Source organism: Enhydra lutris, unplaced genomic scaffold (assembly GCF_002288905.1).
Source record: "Enhydra lutris kenyoni isolate GAN:26980312 unplaced genomic scaffold, ASM228890v2 scaffoldscaffold94, whole genome shotgun sequence".
NCBI classification, from domain to species: Eukaryota; Metazoa; Chordata; class Mammalia; order Carnivora; family Mustelidae; genus Enhydra; species Enhydra lutris.
The window spans coordinates 1,607,384-1,628,628 of NW_019154178.1; the positions used below are offsets into that span (position 1 = coordinate 1,607,384).

General features: G+C 56.0%; 1 protein-coding gene across 7 annotated transcripts in view; it reads left to right on the forward strand.

Annotated features, from left to right (window-relative positions):
• The window catches only part of LOC111138895 (death associated protein 3), a 31,794-nt gene extending 15,468 nt beyond the window's left edge, over nt 1-16,326 (forward strand). For 2 of the 7 annotated variants that reach the window (XM_022490856.1, XM_022490855.1), the window contains exons 2-12: nt 1,124-1,255; nt 4,491-4,613; nt 5,769-5,870; nt 8,420-8,696; nt 8,818-8,910; nt 9,929-10,059; nt 10,738-10,818; nt 10,903-11,061; nt 11,567-11,626; nt 12,139-12,228; nt 15,184-15,797. In XM_022490856.1, the coding sequence (XP_022346564.1) occupies nt 1,214-1,255; nt 4,491-4,613; nt 5,769-5,870; nt 8,420-8,696; nt 8,818-8,910; nt 9,929-10,059; nt 10,738-10,818; nt 10,903-11,061; nt 11,567-11,626; nt 12,139-12,228; nt 15,184-15,684 (1,659 nt within the window). In that variant the 5' untranslated portion in view covers nt 1,124-1,213 and the 3' untranslated portion in view covers nt 15,685-15,797. Of the gene's footprint in view, nt 1-909; nt 1,256-4,490; nt 4,614-5,768; nt 5,871-8,419; nt 8,697-8,817; nt 8,911-9,928; nt 10,060-10,737; nt 10,819-10,902; nt 11,062-11,566; nt 11,627-12,138; nt 12,229-15,183; nt 15,798-16,031 lie in introns of those variants that run through there. The other 5 variants (XM_022490858.1, XM_022490859.1, XM_022490854.1 and 2 more) reach the window with 5 other exon arrangements.
• Nucleotides 16,327-21,245: the final 4,919 nt, after the last annotated feature.

The window sequence follows — 21,245 nt, forward strand, 5'->3', positions numbered from 1 at the left end:
ACCTGAGCCAAAACCAAGTCAGATGGTCAGCCGGGGAGCCACCAGGCACCCCTGAAGTAACTTCTGTTACGCGTGTGTGGGGGGGGATGTGCATGCACGTGCATGCATGTCCTTTACCTTTAAAAAGCAGTGGGGAGATATTGAAGGATTCGAAGCAAGACTTCGGTGGAAAGAATGGATTGGAGAAGCTCATGGCTGGGCGCCCGCAGACCAACAACCACACTGTGGCCACAGGTGCTAGTGTCCAGGAATAGAACTGATTCCATTTTCCTGACCAGCATTTCTCATAATGTCTAAAACCTGGCCAGGGTCACGACCCCAGCGGCCACAGGTGCACCTGTGGGAAGAATGGACCTCAGGACCATGTCATCTGCTCTTTTGTCTCCGGGACCCATGCCCCCTTCAAAGCTACCGCCCACAGCTGTCTGTACTGGGGTGCACTGGGGCAGCGGGGTTGGGCGGGCCAGACGTTGCTGGAGTCACACTGGGGTCCTAAGTTTGGAGTTGAGAAAGTGGAGGCTGAGTGAAGGGCTCAGGGCTAGAGATGAGCTGATGTGGAGGGTTCTGATGGGCGTGGCAGTTAGCGGTAAGACGAGCGCACTCACACGGCTGGTTTTCCGAGATGCCTCGATGTCCCACGTGTAACTGCGGTCGCGTCTCTCACTGCCGTGTGGGGTCTCGCCATGACCGCTTCTGTTAATCCGCTCCTGTCAGCGGGTGCTTGGGCTTTGTACAGTGACCAGCGTTACACGTAGTTTCCAGTGCACACGTACGTGTTCTTCTGGAGTTAATACCCAGGAGAAGAACACATGGGTCATAGACCTATACATTTTCAACTTTATAAGATAACACCAGATGTGTTTTCTAGGATGATTGTGCCCCCACCCCCCAACACTGCCCCCCCAACAGTGTCCCATCGGTGCCCCCCCGCCCCATGCCGCACAGCCTCTGGCACGGTTCCTGTTGTCTTTGCCGTTTTTCCCAGCACCGTGGCTGTGGTGTCTCATCGTTCCCTGACTTGTAACAAGGATGAAAATCTTTTCATGGGTTTACTAGCCGTTTGTTTTGGGTTCTGTGAAATGTCTCACTTGTGTTTTCTGCTCTTTTCTTGGTCCCTTTTCAGGCGCTCCATGTGTGCTCTGGGCGACGTCCGTACGCCGTCTGCTGCCCAGGTGCGGCCCACCACTTCAATTTGCCTGAGCTCACAGCCGCGATGCTGAAAAGGGTGACGAGGCTTGTCCCCAGGGCCTGCCAGGTGAGTCCTGGATGACCTCGCAGCTCCGTGCACATTGTCTTTAGGCAGAACTGTAGTTTCTAGATGGATTCTCCCAGTCCAGAGTGACGCGCTCTGGAGGATGGCTGCTGCCCAGGCCTTTCACTAACTTCTGCTCTCGAGAGGCCACTCCGAGCCTCTGCTCCCGGAGTCTGCCCTTGTAAATAGCCTTGTTGGAGAATTGACACTTAAAAAAGAAATAGCTGAGGGGCGCCTGGGTGGCTCAGTGGGTTAAAGCCTCTGCCTTCTTCTTAGGTCATGATTCCAGGGTCCGGGGATCAAGCCCCGCATCAGGCTCCGCTCAGCAGGAAGCCTGCTTCTCTTCCCCTCTCTCTCTGCCTGCCTCTCTGCCTACTTGTGATCTCTGTCTGTCAAATAAATAAATAAAATCTTAAAAAAAAAAAAAAAAGAAATAGCTGAATAAGCTTGACTGCAGTTATCTTTATTAACTGTTGTTAACATCTCATTGGATTGATGATTATCCCCCTTAATGAAGTATTTGAAAGAAAAATAAGTTGCTTCCTTAGACTTTTAGCATCTGATAGCTGAATAAAATAGTAAAATCACATATAAAAACGGCCCTTGCATTGCTCTGCTTCGTTCACTGAGCAGCTGTTTCCTCAGTACATTCGGGACTCAGACGGCTCATTGTGCATCCGTGGGTGTGATTCGCTGGGTCTCGTTACGTGCCCGGCACAGTGCTAAGTGCTTCGTCTCGTTACGTCTCTGCGGCGGGGCCGAGGCCGGTAGGAAACGTCTTCGTCACTCAGAGACAGAAAGTGAGCAGTAGCCAGGCTGGGTGAACCGCCCTCAGGGACATCCCGGGAGGGTTGTGGAGCCCAGGTTTTCATCACAAGGCCTGTGGCCTCAAGCGCTGTCCTTGTGGCCCTTTTACGGTCACGGTTCTCCTGGATATCAGAAGCCAGAGACAGAGTCAGGGTTCCCCGAGTTTGTGGGGCCTGCAGAGAGCACCCTAAGACTTGAGTCCCAAAGGGTGAGAGCCCCAGCAGGGCTCCATCCCTTCTGTCTCATCCTTTGCCACACCTGAGACTGTCTAGAGGATGGGCCCTTCCCTCCGTAGAACTTTTTCCCAGGGATTCGTGATAAAGCTTGTAGATGTGAAATAACCCATTATTAGGAAATTAAAAAAGGAACAAGGATCAGCAATAAATTCGGGCCTCAACTGTTTGCATTGAAAGGCTAAAATCTGTTCTTGATGGCAGACGAGAACAACCTGAGCCCACGGCAGCGAGCAGTCTGAGAATTTTGTGCTTTTCGTAGATTGATTTAAAGTCACCTTGCTGGGGTCGCGGGTGCCGCTCTTTCAGGAACTGTCTGGTTTTCATTCTGGAGCTGTGCGGAGGCAATGGCACGCGGGCGGTCTCCCCAGAGACACAAGACTGTCTGGGCGATGCCATATGTAACAGAGTAAGGAGTAAGGAATCCATTTTGCTAGGGCTTAATTTGCTGCAAAAAGCATTTAACTAAAAGAAAAATCAGAGGATTTGTGTAGAAATACCACCACCTTGTGGCCCTTGAGTATCTGTAATTTTCTGTTACTTTTTTTTTTTTTTTTTTTTTTTTTTTTTTATAAAGCCCTGGTGCTTTGTCTCCAGTAGCGGGGCCCACCGGGGAGCAGCCGCTCAGCGCATGGCGGTCGGACCCCCGTGCCGATGCCCTGGGCCCGGGCACTCATCAGCTCTGCCTAGCCAGTGTGGCTGCGGGTGTTGTGGCTCTTCCGGGTTGTTTTTTTATTTGGTTTTGGTTTTTTTTAAGATTTTTATTTATTCATCAGAGAGAGAACAGCAGGCAGAGGGGGAAGCAAGCTCCTCACCGAGCAGGGAGCCCGATGCGGGCTCGATTCCAGGGCCTTGGGACCGTGACCCGAGCCGAAGGCGGACGCTTCACCCACCGAGCGCCCCGGGTGGCCCGGGTGCCGCAGATGCTCAGTCTCGTTCCGGCTCTTGCTGCAATTCCGAGACGGTCTGGGCTGCACGTGGGGTGACGGTCTGTCACGTTGGGGTGCCAAGTCAGCATGTTGATTCTAAGGTTTAAACGATTCTTTTGCTCAGAAAAATTACACCCATTTAAGTTCTTTAACAACTTTCTAACCGGTATTTTCTCCTCTAAATCTTGACTCTTCGTCTTTCCTAGTTCCAAAGATTTATCCTCCCTAATAAGATGTTTACCCGCCAGCTAATCAGACAGCATGGCCGAGGGGCGCCAGGCCAGTTGGTTGGGAGAGTATGTGACTCTTGATCTCAGGGTCGGGGGTTCGAGCCCCACGTTTGGGCTGTAGAGATGACCTAAAATAAATGAACGTGAAAAGAAAAAGAAAGCATGGCTGATCCCTGCCGCTGTCAGGTCTCAGACTCGGCATGAGAACCAAGGCCACGTGCCGGCCTCACCTGCCTTTCGGGGTGTGTGTAAACTCGGCTTCCCGGCCATACAGAGCTGGCGTCTCCTTCTGCGTGAGGCCCGTTATCCTTCAGCTCAGTTTGGGGGTTCTCCGGGCAGCAGCTTCTCAGCCTTGCCTCCCAAAATCCCACAGCCCAACCATTGGTTCAGGGGTGGCTTCCTCCCGCTTAGCTAGAGGCGTCCTCAGTCAGAGTCTTTATTCCAGGCCCGGCCAGCAGGACAAGGGCTGCGGACGTGTCCTGATACCTGTCTCGTGGGAGCCCCGCATGGGCCCCGTGAGAACAGAGGTGGCCACGATCGCCACCCAGCTGCCGGCCACCGCTGTGAGCCAGAGTGCAGGAGCCTGCCGCCCGTTCCAGGCTGCCAGCGGCTGCGCCTGGCTCCGGAGCCTTCTCAAGCAGATGGCTTCACGCCCGTGGGGGACGGAACCCGGCCCCAGCGACACAGCAGATTCAGAGGGTGGACCACATGATTGGATGTAGAGAATTGTACAAATAAAGGTTCCTTGCACGTAACGCTAAACTGTGTATTAGTGAATTTCCCTGTCGTAGATGGGGCTCGAAACCTCAGTTTTGTAGTGAGCATAAAAGGCCTGCAAATCCCAGGGCGCCTGGGTGGCTCAGTGGGTTGTGTCTGCCTTTGGCTCAGGTCATGATCTCGGGGTCCTGGGATCGAGTTCCGCGTCAGCCTCCCTGCTTGGCTGGGAGCCTACTTCTCTGTCAAATAAGTAAATACATCTTGAAAAAAAAGAAGAAAAAAGCCTGCTAATTCCAAAACATTACCATGGTTTCTTTTATAGTTGGACCCTGGACATTTTTTGCATGGGGGGCCCCAGGCCCCCCAAAGCCTTGCTGCTCGCCTGGATGACCAGGTTCCGGATGAGAACCCCAGAGCCGGTTCCCACCCCAGCGAGGACGACCCGGTGAGTCGCTCGTGAGCGTGCAGATTTCTTTCCGGTCGTCTAGGTCATGTCGCCGTCATTTTACATATCGGGAGACGCGGCGGCCCGGGAAGGGAGCAGGTCTGCCTGCGGTCGGGGCCCCCAGGACAGATGGGGAGCCCGGATCGGCCCCTCGGGCAGGCCGCTCCACGCCTGATTGAACTCCTGCCGCTGCGGGCCGCCGTGTCGCGGGGGTCTGTCGGGCAGGGGGCGGGTCTAGCCCTTCGGAGCTCCACGGGGCAGTTTCTGGTCTCCCGGTGGGGCGTGGCCGGACGTGGCCCGACTGACCCGACGGGAGCGAAGCTGCTTCACTGCGCCGCAGGCAGCCGGCGGGGCTTTCCCCAGGGAGAATCTGTAAGTACGTGTAGGCGCCCAAGTGAGTCGAGGCCGACGGCCGGCGGAAGCTCCTCCCCGGAAGCGGCGCCGCCGGGTGGCGGGGCTGGCGCCCGAGGGCCGGTCCTTCCGCCGGTTGCCCGCCGCCCCGGCCGCGCCTCCCACTGCTGGGGCGCGCACGAGCCTCGCTGTCGGCAGCGGCCGTGAGAGGGGGTCTGTCCGCGGCCGGGCTCTGGCGGCGCCCGGGGTCGCGGTTTCGCCCTCCCGGGCTGGGCGGCGGCCGCCCTCACGGGGCCGCGGGGTCGGGGCGCACGCGTGACGGGGGCGGGGGCCGCGGGGCCCGGCCTTCCGCGGGGCTGCCCCCTCCGCCCGCGCCGCGCCACGGGAGGGGAGCGGGCCTCCGGAGCCAGGACGCCGGCGCGGCGCTGCCCTGCTTCCAGAAGCTTCGCTGAGTTGAACAGGGAAGTCACTGAGGCGTCGCTCAGCTTCCCGTGGCATGGGAGCCCCGTGCGGTTCCCCAGGTTTCCGTGGACGCGGCGGCGGCAGACTTGTCGCGTGCCTGCAGCCTCTCCACGCCCCGCACAGAAGGATCCAGATGGCGGGAGTCGTGTCCCTGCCCCCGCACGCGGGGCTCACGCGGCCCGAGCAGCCGGCGCCATCCCCTCCGGGCCGGCCTGACGAGCGAACGACCTCTTTTCCGGCCCCGAGGCGCGAAGTGTCCTCGATGGGGTCCCGGGCCCTTCCCGCCGCTGTGACGTGTCGCACGCGCGGCCCGTGGCAGCTGCTGGCGTCTCTGTTTCCCAGGCCGGGGCCGGCGAGCAGCGCGAGGGCCGCCACTACCGCATCCCCCTGCAGGACCTCCCGACCGTCTTCCCCCACGGCCTGCCCCGTCGCTTCAGCCTGCAGGTGCTGCCGGTGGGGGGCGCAGCTCGGGTTGCGGCTCGAGCCGCGCGGGGTGGGGGGTTGCGGGGGGCGCGCGCGGACTGGGGGAGCCGGAGTCTGCGCGTGAGGCGGACGCGGATCGCGGTCCCTGTGGCCGCGGGGTGGCGGCGGGCGGGCGGAGTATTCTCCGGTCGCCAGAACCCCGCTGGGGTCCGCACGTCACCCACCTGGCAGCTTTCCAGAGCCTTTGGCGCTCCAACAATCGTTCATAGATGGGTCTAAGCTTGCCTTAGCACAACGCCATGAGGAAGTGAGCTGTGGGGCTCGAAATCATCATCTCTTCCTGAGCCAGACAGAAGTGCCGTCTGGATTAGAGGCTTTAATGTTTTGTTGTTTTGTTTGTTTGTTTGTTTGTTTTTAAGATTTATTTGTCAGGGAGACAGAGAGAGAGAACAAGCAGAGGGAACAGCAGCAGAGGGAGAAGCAGGCTCCCCACTGAGCAAGGAGCCCGATGTGGGACTCGATCCCAGCACCCTGGGATCATGACCTGAGCCGAAGGCAGACGCTTACCCAGTTGAGCCACCCGGGCATTCCCGAGGCTTTAATGTTCTTTATTGTCCTGGATTTTCAGAAAACTTCCACCCAAACACGTAATCTTGGGTTGCTTTATAGCTGCTGAAAATTCCTGATGAACTGCAAGCCTGGGGCTTTTTTGCTCTTGTTTTCTTGGGTGTTTGTTTTTTCTTCTAAGATTTTTTATTCACTCATTTGACAGGGAGGGAAGACAAGCGGGGAGTGGGAGAGGGAGAAGCCGGCTTCTTGCTGAGCGGGGAGCCCGATGCGGGGCTCGATCCCAGGACCCCGGGATCGTGACCTGAGCCAAGGGCAGACGCCTTAACCCCCCAGGCGCCCTGCCAGCCTGGTTTGTTGGCACAGTTGGCTTCTGACTCCCTCCTGCTGCACTGCCCTCAGCCTCGGAGACCCCCTTCTCACCGAAAGGGCAGACCGGACTGTGCACGTGACTTTTAGCTTCAGAGGCAGAGGATGCCGTCCCTCCCGGGTCGTTTATTTCAAACAATCCAGCGAGACAACAGTAAGGGAGCGCACGCTAGACCGCGAGTAGCGTTCTCATCAGCACCGCAGAACTGGGGCGCAGGGCCTGGAATCTGGAAACAGGACACACCCGGGATAATTGGGTGTCGGGGCGCTTCAGCCGTGGATGCTGGCGGCACCCGTCCTGCTCCGGCCCCGTGACCGTCTCCAGTCGCTTCCCGGCTGCCTGACCACCAGGGCTGTGGAGGGTATTACTCATACATTCCTTCCATAATTTCCTTTTACACGAAGGCCAACTCCCTCCCCACTGTTTGTATTTTAGCGCTGTCATATTGCCTAATATGGCATTTCTGTTTTAATATCTCTGTCACATTTTCGAAGGTTTCACTTTCCATTAAGTTTGAATTTGCCTGTCGAGTCCTTCAATTCAGCTGTACAATTAGGATTTCTTTAAAAATATCAACACTATTGGGGCGCCTGGTGGCTTCGACTCTTGATTTTGGCTCGGGTCGTGATCTCAGGCTCGTGGGATCGAGCCCCCATGCTGGGCTCAGTGCTCAGTGGAGAGTCTGCTGCTCCCTCTGCCCCTCCCCAACTTGCGCCTGCTCGCTCTGTCAAGTAATCGTTAAAAAAGAAGATTACGGGGGCGCCTGGGTGGCTCAGTGGGTTAAAGCCTCTGCCTTCGGCTCAGGTCATGATCTCAGGGTCCTGAGATCGAGCCCCGCGTCAGGCTCTCTGCTCAGCAGGGAGCCTGCTTCCCCCTCTCTCTCTCTGCCTGCCTCTCTGCATACTTGTGATCTCTCTCTGTCAAATGAATAAATAAAAAATCTTTAAAAAAAAAAAAGATTACAACACAATTTTAATCCTTATCTACTTATAAATAGTGCTTGTTAGGTATTTGATCTTATTAAGAAACATCATGAAGGGGCACCTTCATCATGAAGGTGGCTCAGTGGGTTAAGCCTCTGCCTTCAGCTCAGGTCATGATCCCAGGGTCCTGGGATTGAGCCCCGCATCAGGCTCTCTGCTTAGCGGGGAGCCTGCTTCTCCCTCTCTCTCTGCCTGTCTCTCTGCCTACTTGTGATCTCTCTCTTTCTGTCAAATAAATAAAATCTTAAAAAAAAAGAAAGAAAAAAAGAAACATCATGAAATCCTTTATCTGCAGATCACCGTCACACGCATCAGCACTTCCCAGATTTTTCCACCGGCGTATTCCTGGTGACAAAAAGGGACTGAAACTTTGTGTCCATTCTCTGGCATCCAGGGTGGCTTGTGGGGCCCCTGGTCACACCTGCTCCTGAGCTGTCACATATGTGTTCCTAGAGAAAAGTCCAGATACTCGTAAGAATTAGCTAAAAATAGATTTAAATGAATTAACATTCATTCAGCACTTAGCGCGTGTCAGATACCTGTGAAGCATCTTACCTGCTTTCAGCGAGTTAGTCCTAGATGGTTTGTGGAGCGTGTGACAAGGTGCCCGCGGTCGCTTGTAGATTTCCGTGTCGTCAACAAATCCGCAGATGGGGACTGCCGTGTTAGTGGGTGTCAGCCGGAGTCTGCGGGTGCAGCTTAGATCCAGCGGCCCAGCGTCGCCCGAGCGGACAGGCCGGGCGCGCAGCGGGGCCCTCCGGCTGCCGGGTCCGCTCCGCGCCGCCCGCCACAGCCGCCGTGCTTCCCGGTTCTGCCAGGTGAGGACCTTCAACGAAGCCTGCCTGATGGTGAGGAGGCCGGCCCTGGAGCTCCTGCGGCACCTGGACGACACCAATTTCGCTCACCCGGCCGTGCGGTACGTGCTCTGTATCCTTTGCCGCCTGCTGGAGCCGTCCCGACCGCTGACGGGAGAGGGCCGGGAAGCGGCCCTGTGCCGACAGGCCAGAGTCCCTTGTGGTGAGGTTTTCCTTGACCGCAGGTGCTTTAGATGGGGAGAAGGGGACAGGAAAAACCCTCAGTCTCTGCCATGTTGTTCATTTCTGTGCAAAACGGGACTGGCTGATTGTGCATGTTCCCGACGGTAAGGAGGCGCTCTCCTCCCCGCTGGGCTGCGGGCGCTGGGCTGCGGCTCGGGGAGCGGCCGGTGGAGCTCGCCCGGCCTGCCGTCACGGTCACCCCAGGCCGGTTGCATGTGACGTGAGCAAGTGCGGTGAGAGAAGTGCAGCGAAAACCTCCCAAGAGCCGTTTGATAGTAAGAATGAAGTATTTTGGGGCCACCTGGGTGGCTCAGTCGGTTGAGTGTCCCGGTCTTGGTTATGGCCCCAGTCGAGGTCTCAGGGCCCTGGGATCAAGTCCCGCATCGGGCTCCCTGCTCAGCGGAGAGCCTGCTTTTTCCCTCTCCCACTCCCCCTGGCTGTTCTCTCTCTCTCTCTCTCTCTGATAGAGTTAAAATAAAAATAAAAACTGCTGGGGGCGCCTGGGTGGCTCAGTGGGTTAAAGCCTCTGCCCTCTGCTCAGGTCATGGTCCCAGGGTCCTGGGATCGAGCCCCGCATCGGGCTCTCTGCTCAGAGGGGAGCCTGCTTCCTCCTCTCTCTCTGCCTGCCTCTCTGCCTGCTTGTGATCTCTGTCTGTCAAATAAATAAATAAAATCTTTAAAAATAAATAAATAAATAAATAAATAAAAACTGCTGGGAATCCGGTGACCTGTCACCCTGTGGCGTGCCTCGGGCACAGACTGCAGTGCTGGTGACCTCAGCGGGACCTCTAAGGCCAGAGGGCGTTAAGGAACACACGGCTGACCCTCGGACGCACGATGTAGACTTGCCCGACCCCTTCCATGCGCATCCTCCAGTGATGCTGGGCCGCGAGTGGGTCTCCCCTTCCTTCCCATCTTCTGGTCCCGCCGCTTCCCCTTGCTTGCCGGCCCGCTCGCAGGAAGGCCCCCGGCCCGCGGGAGGCCGTCGTAGTCCGCTCCGGGGTCCGAGGTCCCGGGCGGCCTCTCCAGCGCGGGGCGGGGGCAGCGGCGCCAGGCAGCGGTGTCCGGAGCAGATCGGTCACTGCCTGGCTTCATCCTCCGTCTGCGCGTCCGTCTTCGCAGCTCACCTATGGGTGAAGAGCTCGCGGGGCCTCCTGCGGTCGGCCTACAGCAGGCGGCGCTTCGACCAGCCCGTGGAGGCCGCCAACTGGCTGAAGAGCTTCAAAACGGCCAACGAGCGTTTCCTGAGTCAGGTGAGGAGCCTCCAGAAGCCCGGCGCGGCCGCTGCACGCGTGGACACGATCCTGGCGCCTTGAGCACGGGTGACCGGGGAGAGCAAGCGCTGCGGCAGGGCGGCCAGGCCCTCCTGTCCCCGCTGCATTCGGCGCGTGGAGGCACGAGCTGGCGTCGCGCCCGCGGGACCTGACGCCGTGGCGCAGGCCGTCCCCGAGGCAGTGAGAGCTTTTCCCCTGGAGCAAAGTCAAGGCCACATGGATTCCCTGACTCGTCCCGGGCTACAGCCACAGACCCTCTAAAGCCCATTTCCAGCCACAGCATTTCCTCCCGATCAAGGTCTTTCGTGGAGCCAGAAACGTACCGGTGGCATCATTCCCTGCTCTGGCGATTCTTCGATACAGTCTCTAGGCTGCGAGTTTCAACCCTGGACATAAGTCAGGGGCACCTGGGAGTTGTGCCTGTGGCTGCCAAGGCCTCGTCCTGGCGACTGTCGTCAGGAGCCCGGCAGCTTCTGTTCTTAACGCCGTAGGCAGGAAAGGGCTAGAAGGCGGTCACCTCTCTCCCGGAGTTGCTCACGGGTCTTGAAAAACAGATTAAAGCTGACTCCCAACAGCCTGACCTCCTACCTGCGCAGCTGCGGATGGGCTTATCTCTAGGCTAAATAGCCTTTCTCTGGTTTTCATGTTCGTTTTTAGATAAAAATTCAGGAGACATACATGTGGAATAAGCGAGAGAGCACCGAGAAAGGCCGGCCTCTGGGAGAAGTGGTGGAGCAGGTACAAAGTAGACAGGGGTGGGTCCCGTGTCGTCCTGGCGGAGGCCTCTCCTGGGCGCCAAGCCCCTGCCTCTCTCCCCTGCAGGGCCTGACGCGGGTGAAGAATGCCACGGATGCCGTTGGGATCGTTCTCAAAGAGCTCAAGAGTCAGAGTTGCTCGGGTGCTTTCCGTCTCCTGGTGGCGGTGGATGGAGTCAATGCTCTCTGGGGAAGGACCACGCTGAAGAGAGAAGATAAGAGCCTGGTAGGAAACCGGCGTTTCTCCGTCACTGACCACGGGTGCCGCCGTGCGTGCGCCGGGACGAGGTCTTGTAGCCTGTGCATGTTTGCTCGCCTTGGGAGCATGTGAATTAAAACACGGCATAAAAGAACACTGCAAACTCGGGGGGGCGCGGTTTGCAAACGAACCCCCGCCCCGGGAGCTGGGTTTTGGCCATTGTTCTTGGCGCTGTGCTTTCGGAACGAGGCTAAGTGACGTGGTTTCCGTAGCGTGGCGGCTGGAGCACCTAGCCTCTGAGCTCGCGACAGCAGCGGCGTGGGGAAGGGGCTGTGCTCTCCCTCCGTGGCCGGTTTTCGTCAGAAACCGGGCAGGAGGTGCTGGGGGCTGAGGCTGGCAACCACCAGCCACTGAGCTTACATAGCCGAGCGGGAAGCTCTAGTTGTCGCCAGTCGTTTGCGCCAAGAGACCATCCATCCCAGCAAAGCTTGGCCTGACCTCTGTCCCCTCCCCGCCTGCTGGTGGCATGCAGATGGCCCCCGAGGAGTTGGCGCTCGTGCACAGCCTGAGGAAGATGGTGCGAAACGACTGGGTGAGTGTCCGGGCCACCTGCTGCTTGTCAGTCTCTGAGTTCGGGGACAGAAAGTTCTTCATTTAAAGTCTCTGTGTTTAGGGGTGCCTGGGAGGAGGGGGGGGACTCAGTCCTCAAGGATCTGCCTTCAGGTCAGGTCATGATCTCAGGGTCCTGGGATCGAGCCCTGCATCGGGCTCCCTGCTCGGCGGGGAGTCTGCTTCCCCCTCTCGTGGTATCTCTTTTTCTCAAATAAGTAAATCTTTAAAAATAAATTAACTCTATGTAGTTGGTTTGTAATCTCCCCACTGGCTTGGGAACGGGCCCTTGTTTGTGTGTATCGGGGAGCACTTCCGCACCTGCCCAGCCCTGGGAAGCTCGCTGCCCCCCGGGAGCTCGCACGGCCGCATGTTGTCGGAGCCGGGCCCAGAAGCAGGGACCTGCTCAGTTGCCATTTGCCTGTACTAAAAATCCAGATGACGACAATGCATTTTTCTGTTCTCCCCCTTCTCCTCCCCCGGCCTCTCTTCCAGCACGGAGGCGCCGTGGTGTTGGCGCTGAGCCAGACCGGGTCCCTCTTCACGCCGCGGATGGCCTGTCTGCCGCAGGAGCTGCTGGGAAAGGTCGGTCACCAGAAAATCAGGTTCCCCCTAGATAGTCGGTCTGTCTGATGAGGCTTTTGTTTTTCGGGGTTGTTTTTTTTTTTTAAACATAATTATAGACTTGGAGAAAAACCGTATTCGTATCTGACTTCACCCAGATTCCTGAAGTGGTAACGCTTTTCCATGTTGGCTTTATTCTTCTCCATCTGCTTTTTTCCCTGAATTCGGTGACAGTAACCTGAGACATGCGGCAAGCTTGTAATGATTTCCTGAAATCAAAGACATTCCAGATATATAATCTGCGGCACAATGATTAAAATCACGGATCTGGCATCAATAAGTTCTGGGACCTGATCTTTAGGACGTCCTGTGGTCTCGCCAGCTCTGCCAGTGTCACTCACAGAAACAGTCCTGGCCCGTGCGTCCCCGTCGATTGTCCTGGTCTGTTGGTCTCTTTCAGTCTGGGACAGCACCTGCCAGTCCCGGGGGATTCTGTGGCTCATCCGCTGATAACCCGGATGACGTCTCTCCCAGCAGCCGCCACAGTGAACCCTGAACACTTGGTTCAGGGGCCGCACATCTGCTTTGTCCTTGGTGAAGTCACTGTGGCGGCCGCCTTGCTCCCCAGCTACCCCTCACACTCCTGACAGCTTGGACGTCGTCCGTGCGCCTTCCTGAACCCAGCGGTGGTACCGGCAGAAAGAGATTTCCCAGCTCCCGCGTTTCTCCCACACACATGGGTTGGCTTTCCGTTACGTGTAAGAACTTTCCTTCCCTTCCCGTGCTTGTCTCCGCGTGGGCACGCAGACGCCTCTTCATGAGCTCTAAACCTCCGCTGTTCTCTGTTCTGGGGCTTAAATGCCGGCAGACTTGGCCAGCAGACGCCCCTTCGGACTGGCGGCGGTGTGCTTTTCCCACACCCCATCCTCCTCGAGCCCTGGCTTTACTTGTGGGCGAGGAGCACAGCGTTCCACGCTCACCCGGTACTTCCCACACCCAGGCCCAGAACCAGCCACTGCTCAGGCAGCCCTGGCTCGTTGTGGAGGACAGTGGCGTGTGGACAGCAGGTCCCGGGGCCGGGGGGCCGGTGGGTAGAACAGGTGCCTCTTGATCTCAGGGTCATGAGGTCAAACTCCTGTAACACCTTGGGTATTGAACCTTTATTCATTTACTTAATTAATTAATTAATTAATTTTCTTTTTTTTAGAGTTTTTTTGTTGTTTTTAAAGATTTTATTTATTTGTCAGAGAGAGAGGGAGAGAGAGCGAGCACAGGCAGACAGAATGGCAGGCAGAGGCAGAGGGAGAAGCAGGCTCCCCGCCAAGCAAGGAGCCCGATGCGGGACTCGATCCCAGGACGCTGGGATCATGACCTGAGCCGAAGGCAGCTGCTCAACCAACTGAGCCACCCAGGCGCCCCTACTTAATTTATTTAAAGATTTTATATATTTGATTGACAGCACCACAGACCAGGAGGGCGGGGCCCATCGGGCGGAGGGAGAAGCAGACTGTCGCCAGCAGGGACCCTGGGATCATGACTTGAGCCGAAGGCAGACGCTTCACTGACTGAACCACCCAGGCACCCCTGGAGGCTACTTTTATTTTTTATATATATATATATTTTTTTAAGAATTTATTTATTTGACAGAGAGAGAGATCACAAGTAGGCAGAGAGGCAGGCAGAGAGAGAGAGGGAAGCAGACTCCCTGCTGAGCAGAGAGCCCGATGCGGGGCTCGATCCCAGGACCCTGGGATCATGACCTGAGCCGAAGGCAGAGGCTTAAACCACTGAGCCACCCAGGTGCCCCCTTATTTTTTATATTTTTGAAAAGATTTTATTTATTTGACAGAGAGATACAGAGCACAAGTAGGCAGAGCAGCAGGGAGAGGGAGAGGGTGAAGTGGGCTCTCTGCTGAGCAGGGAGCCCGATACGGGGGCTCGATCCCAGGCACCGAGTCACCCAGGCCCCCCTAGAGCATACTTTAAAACAAAATGTTCAAAATAAGCCCCCTTTGGGGCACCTGGGTTGTTCAGTGGGTTAAGGCCTTCGGCTCAGGTCATGATCTCGGGGTCCTGGGATCGAGCTCTGCATCGGCGGGGAGCCTGCTTGTGATCTCTCTATCTCTGTCAAATAAGTAAGTAAGTCTCAAATAAAAGAGGCCGCTTCTTCAGGAGGTGGAACTGAATTCCCCCCACTATCTTGAGAATGGGCTGGATTTAGACTCCAAGACCCGAGTGCCGTGTGCTTCCTACATCTGGGCTGTCCCCTCCTTGAGGCCCCCAGGGCAGTGTGAGAACCCACGATGCAGGATTCACGCACGCACGCACGTGCTCTGGGAACGGGCCCTCACGTGCACACCCACACACGTCTCTATGTTCCCTGATTCCTGTGAAACACCCTTGAGTTCAGGCTGATACCGGCCGGCAGCGCAGCCTCCCCTCTGCCCCGTTCTGTGTGCGTGAGCTGCGTCCCAGCGGGACCATCACCGCTCTCTGGTTTCAGCCTTGCCCCGGAGAACAGCCCGAGCTCCCAGTCGCCAGCCACGGGCTTTTGTCGTCCTGGGCGGGGTTGGGCGGGGTCGTTGGTCCGGGTGCTCTGCTCAGGAGTGAACTCGGTCCCTGGTCCCTTCGTTGTTGTGTTTGAAATCTGAAATGCGGTTTGGTGACCGGCTGGTTTCAGTGTGTTCCATTTAGTGGGTCTTTATCGCTGCCCTTGTTCGTTTTGTCTGAACTAAGTGGCTTCGACTACTGAAGTCAGAACTGTAAAAGAGGGAATTGTCACTATGCACAGCAGCTGGTAGCTCCCCCGCGGCATCACCCTGGCACAAGGACCACGCAAGAGGCCATGAGCGACAGTGGCCAGCCGCCATGCGTGGCGCCTGTGTACGGCGGGGTGGCCCGAGAGCGAGGAGCAGAGGACGCGTTGAAGTCAGGTCACTCTCTGCTGACTCGTCCCTTAACGACTTCCTTCTCCAGGAAGGATTTGACGCCTTGGATCCCTTTGTTCCCATCCTGGTCTCCAACTACAGCCCAGAGGAGTTTGAAAGCTGCATCCAGTACTACCTGGAGAACAGCTGGCTGCAGCACGAGAAAGGTTGGTTCTCGAGTTTTCCATTCACGGAGTCCCCTCGAGTCAGAGCCTTGATGTCTTCCCACGGCAGCGGCCTGCATGGTCTTTCTCCCTTTTTCTTGACTTCTCTCCGGCCGATTAGACGGCAAGAAAGGTGGCGGGGGTGGTGGCGGTTACTAGACGGTGCGTTTCTTCCCACGATCTCACGTCAGCCTAGAGCAAGAGGCTCGGGCTGGAAGCCCAGCCCTGGACGTGAGCGAGGCCTGCCGGCGCCAGGCCAGACCCATGCTCCGCCTGTCCCGCTCTGTGGACACGGGTGGGTGCCCTCCGCCGCACACCGCAGCCTTGTCCCCGGCCCAGGCACGGGCGAGCGGAGCAGAGGTCGTGGTGGTCCTGTCCCTGGGTGAGAGCGAGCCAGCTGCTGTGGAGGACATCACTGGAGGGGAGGGCAGACAGCAGCTGCAGCATCGGTGGGCCGGGGACCACGGCGCGGAGATTTCTGAGGGGGTTGGCGTGCGACAAAGTCCGAAAGGCCAGATGAGGTTCCTGGAACAGAGGGAGACATGCTGGATTGCAGAGGAACAGAGACGGACAAAATAGTCGCTTGCTGAGAGAAAGGATCTAGAAGTGGGGTCTCCGGGAGCGGTCGTCACATTCCAACACCGTCTGGAGCACGTAGCCTCTGCGCACAGAATTTTCTGGGGCGCACGGCGCTGCCGACGGCATTGCCAGCTGTGTGTCTCCCCCGCTCTAGCTCATACAGAAGAAGGGAAAAAGGAGCTGCTGTTCCTGAGTGACGCCAACCCCGGGCAGCTGGAGCGGCTCTGCGCCTACCTTTAAGCCGCGTCACGGCCCGCACGGAGGACGGGGGACACTTCCCGTCCCAGACGCTGTCAGACCCAATGCCGCCGGGAGGAGTCCGCTCCCAGCCTCCAGGGAAGACGGACATTAGTGCCCTGAAGTGTTCTCTTGTTCCTGAAAGCAGTTTATTAGGTGGGGTTGTCAGATTTTAAATAATTACGGTCTTTCCCCTAAATAAAGTATCTTTCTTAAAGTGTTGTGTGAGATTTATAACACGGAAAGAGCCTTCAGTTGGCCCAGTTGAGTTTCTCCGGCGTTCGGCTTGTGAGGGGTCCGCAGCGACCAGACTGCAGAAACGTCCACCAGGTCTACTTTCCAGACTCAGGTTTTACTCCTAACCTTCCAGATTCAGGTCAGGAGACCAAGATCCGCCCTGAAGTTCTCCCTCCCAGGACCTGGCGCCGCACGGACGGAGGGCGGGAGGGAGGCCGTCCTTCCCGCGCTCGTGCGCGCCAGCGGGCGGGGATTTGAGAAAATAGTGACTCCGGTCAGCGGCCGCCCTGAGTTCCCGGACCCACCCCCATGGGAGGACTCGAGGCCACGGCCGTGCCCCCGCTGCTGCCCACTGGCCGTCTCTGGGCCCCGCAGCCCCCAGCCTGCTGGTGTCGTCTGCCCTGTCACCTGATGGGGGTTCTGGGGGTTGGTGAGCACTGACTCCCAGGTGTGTGTAAAGCGCCTCACGCGTGGGCGACCGCCACCCTTTAGGACCTGATTCTGTGGCGCTTTAGCTGGGGAGTGGCCACGAGGGGGACGGTCCGTGGACGTGCATCAGCATGTTCCCCGCACAGCAAGCTTCCCCCACGCGAGACCGCCCAGACGGCTCCCTCAGAACCCGACCTTGCCCTGACCCAGTCCTCCGTGAGGTCGGCTGCTCACTCTCAGCCCCGGAAGGCAGGAGGCTCGTTCCGAACCGTGACACGCGCCCCCCCCACCGACCCCGCCAGCCGTGAACAGTCGGGTCTTCAGCTTCATGGTCACAAGGTCAAAGCCCTTCCTTCTCTCCGTCCTCATAGGCTGCTGTCACACCTACCACCTCCTGTTTGAGCTTCTCCCTGCATCTGCCCGTCTGCTGCCTACCCACACCCCTGCCTCCCCCACCCCCTGCACAGGACCGGAGCTGTCCTGCAGCGGCTCGCTGGGCGGCTTCCCTGCGCCTTCGCTCCTGCCGTTCAGCCACGTTCAAACCACAGAGAAGTGTGTATCGTGGAAATTGTCTCCTTTCCTTCCTCCTCCTTTTCTAGAAGCAACTCCTGTTACCAAAATCTAGAGAGTTACGTCCATACATAAATTGGCCTTTTTCTTAAACACTAGAGTGTGCTCTTCTGCGTGTAGCTTGGAAACGCTCCCTGTCAGGACTCGGTTTTGTGAAAAGTGCCCTCGCTCAGTCGTCTGAAAAGGGAAGGAAGCCGGGGGGCGCCCACAGCCTCCGAGACGGCGCAGCAGTGGGAGCTCAGCGGCCGTCCCACCCCGCACGGCCCTCCACAGCAGGAGAGGCCGGGAAGGTGGCTCCGTCTCTGGCCTCCGAAACTCAGGATCCAATCCGTGCGGACCTCTGACTAGACCGTCAGAGATGCACAAAGATCCCACTGAGGAATTAGCCTCGTGACTTCTCTAATTTGCTATTTGCAACCCATAGTCTACCCTGTTCGGTCCTCTTTCTTAAGACCCTTCTATGGACCTGACCCCGACACCCTGATTAGTAGCTCTACTGTCTGTGCGCTGCGCCTGCCCCGGGGGCTGGTCTGCGGCTGCTCTCACTGGACTGCGCAGAATCCGGACTGGAAAGTACAATGTCCAGGGGCCCCTGGGGGCCCGGGACTGAGCCCCGCATCAGGCTCCCTGCTTCTCCCTCTCCCTCTGCCGCCCCCACCCTGCTTGTGTGCACTCTCTCAAATAAAATCTTTTTTTTTTTTTAAGATTTATTTGACAGAGATCACAAGGAGGCAGAGAGGCAGGCAGAGAGAGAGGAGGAAGCAGGCTCCCCGCCGAGCAGAGCCGGATGCGGGGCTCGATCCCAGGACTCAGGGATCACGACCGAAGGCAGAGGCTTTAACCCACTGAGCCACCCAGGCTCAACATAAAATCTTTTTTAAAAAAAGGAAAATACAGGGACGCCTGGGTGGCTCAGTTGGTTGGACGACTGCCTTCGGCTCAGGTCATGATCCCGGAGTCGCGGGATCGAGTCCCGCATCGGGCTCCCAGCTCCATGGGGAGTCTGCTTCTCTCTCTGACCTTCTCCTCACTCATGCTCTCTCTCACTGCCTCTCTCTCAAGTAAATAAATAAAATCTTTAAAAAAAAAAAAAAGGAAAATACAAAGTGCACTGTCCTTATTTTCAGATGATGTAATCCTGTATAAAGAAAAACTTAAGAAGTATCAAAACATCTCCCAGAGCTAGAAATAAGTTCGTCAAGGTCACAACAATACAAGACGAATATACAAAAGCCAACCTCATTTCTCCATTCTAGCAATGAAATAAGCAAAATGGAAATCAGGAAAGTAATTCTTTCAAAATATCAGGAAATAAAGTATGTAGCTGTCTTAACAGAAGAACTCCAAAATTACACACCAAAACCAATAAAACATTACTGAGGGAAATTAAAGAGGTTCTAAATCCACGGGAAGAGAATCTGTCTGACAGTAGTGCACAATGTCCATTGTCCCCAGACGGACCTTACAAACACAATGCAATCGGTGTCACGATTGCAGCCGACTCCTTTGCAAAAATTGGCAACTGACCCTGAAGTTTACACAGAAACAAACACAACGTAGAATAGTTCAAATGATTTTTAAATAAGCAAACTGGGAAGACTTACTCTCCCTTTTTACAAAGTATCATATAAAGCTACAGTGATCAAGACAGGGCGGTACTGGCATAAGGAGAGACGTGAGGTCAGTCAATGAAACTACATGGTGAATCCAGATATAAACCATGTATTTAAGGTCGGCTGCTTTCCAACGAAGATGTCAGGACAATTTATTGGGGAAAAAATCCTCAATAAACCATGCTCGGACAGTTGGTAATAATGGACACCCAAAAAGATGAATTTGGGCCATTGCTTCACATCAGACACTCAAAATGGAGGATGGAGCCAAGTGTACGAACTATAAAACATTCAGAAGAACAAAAGGGGTGTCTGGGGGACTCGGTTAAGCGACTGACTCGGTTTCAACTCAGTCATGACTTCAGGGTCATGAGATCGAGCCCTGCTTTGGACTCTGCACCCAGCAAGGATTCTGCTTGAGATGCTCTCCCCGCCTCTCCCTCCCTTTCTGGTACTCCTCCTGCTCACACACACCACTTTCTCTCTAAAATCAGTAAAATGTTAAAAACAAAATTGGGGTACTTGCCTGGCTCGGTAGGGCCTTCAACTCTTGATCTCAGGGTCATGAGTTTGAGCCCCACCTTGGGTGCACAGCATACGTTTTAAAAAAAAAAAGAAAGAAAGAAACATTATAAATGAGAACAAAATCTTCATGACGTTTCATTAGACAAAAACTTCTTCTATGCAATGTCAAAGATGTGGTCCAAACAAGAAAATTTGATAGAGCAGACAATCGAAATCTAAAATTTTTATTCTTCAAGAGATATTATTGAGAAAATGAAAAAAAGCTACAGACTGGGAGAATATATCTGTAATTCATCTATCAGAATAAACAACTATCCCTCATCGGTAAGAGAACAGAGTGTACAAGTCAGTGAACAATTTGAGTGGACATTTTGGACAGTCTGCACGCAGCTCTGCGTCCCCGGCATTGGGGACCACGAGATCCCAAGCGGGGTGAGAGGCCACGGCCCCGCCCCGGGGCGGCCGGAGCGCAAGTTGGGGAGGGCATGGGGAGACCGGAACCCTCACACTTTGCCAGTGGAAATAAACGACGGAAATACAAGATTTCTAACACGTGTCCACTTTAGAAAACAGATTCCTGGTTTCTCAAAACCTTAAACCAGGAGCAGCAGGACCCAGTTCTGGCCCCCCGCACCTCCCGCGGGTGCAGCACCAGAATCACCCGAGCGGGTCACCCAGACGCTGCCGCCCGGGCGCCTCCAGCCCCCTCAGACTCCGGCACAAGAGACCCCCCATGGAACGAATCCCACCAGAAAGCGCGAATCCATCCGGGAGGAGCAGGTGGGTGGTTGCCCAGGAAGGGGATGGGCCGCAGCCCCGCGGGAGACCCTCCGGAGGATGAGAATGTCTGCGGGCGCTGCCTCCCTCTTCCTCCTCGCCCCCAGTCCCCCGCCCAGCACCCCCAGGCTCCCTGTGGCCCTCGCGGTGGCCCTCGAAGGCATTTCCCCCAGGAGGCGCTCACACAGGTCTCGGTGTGTGGTCTTCAAGAGACAAATCCTACTTGCAGGTAAAAAGTCAAAAAACACCAAAGGAAGCTGGTTCATCTGTCTCAGTACCAAGCAAAGCAGACATTGGGATAAAACAGCATTTTTAGAGGAAAACGGGTGTTTTAAAATGATGGAAGGTTCAACTCATCAGAAAGATAAAACTATTCCGAAGAGGTACGCCCTACGAAACAAGAGGAAACCAGAGAGGGAGCCAAACCCTAAGAGACCTTTAGTCTCAGGAAAAGAACTGTGGGTTGCCAGAGGAGAGGGGTGGGAGGGCTGGGCCGCGGGGTGACGGGCACTGGGGAGGCTGTGTGCTGTGTGAGGCCTGTGAAGTGTGTCAGTCTGATTCCCAGACCTGTACCCTCAGACAACACACTGCATGTTAATGACAAGAAGAGAAAGATAAAAAAATAAATATGCCCTAACTGTAAAACCTCAGAAAATAAAAGCTGACGAAACAGAAGGAAAACTAAAGTGTGGTGGGAGAATTAACATGCTTCAGTAACCGACAGACAAGAGGCGATCAGAACATATAATCAAGTAGCATAATTAACAAACCTGTCTTGTGAAAGGATTTTTTAAATTAAACCAAGACACTTCTGGATACACATTCCTTTTAAGCACACCTACTCCTGTTCAGAAGTTCACTACCACTGGGCCGTATCAACAGATTTCAAAGAACTTAAGTCCTACAAATGGCGTTCTCTGACCCCAGTGCGACTTAAGTTAAAACTGAATACCAAACCCAAGCACAGAAAACCCCTTGTT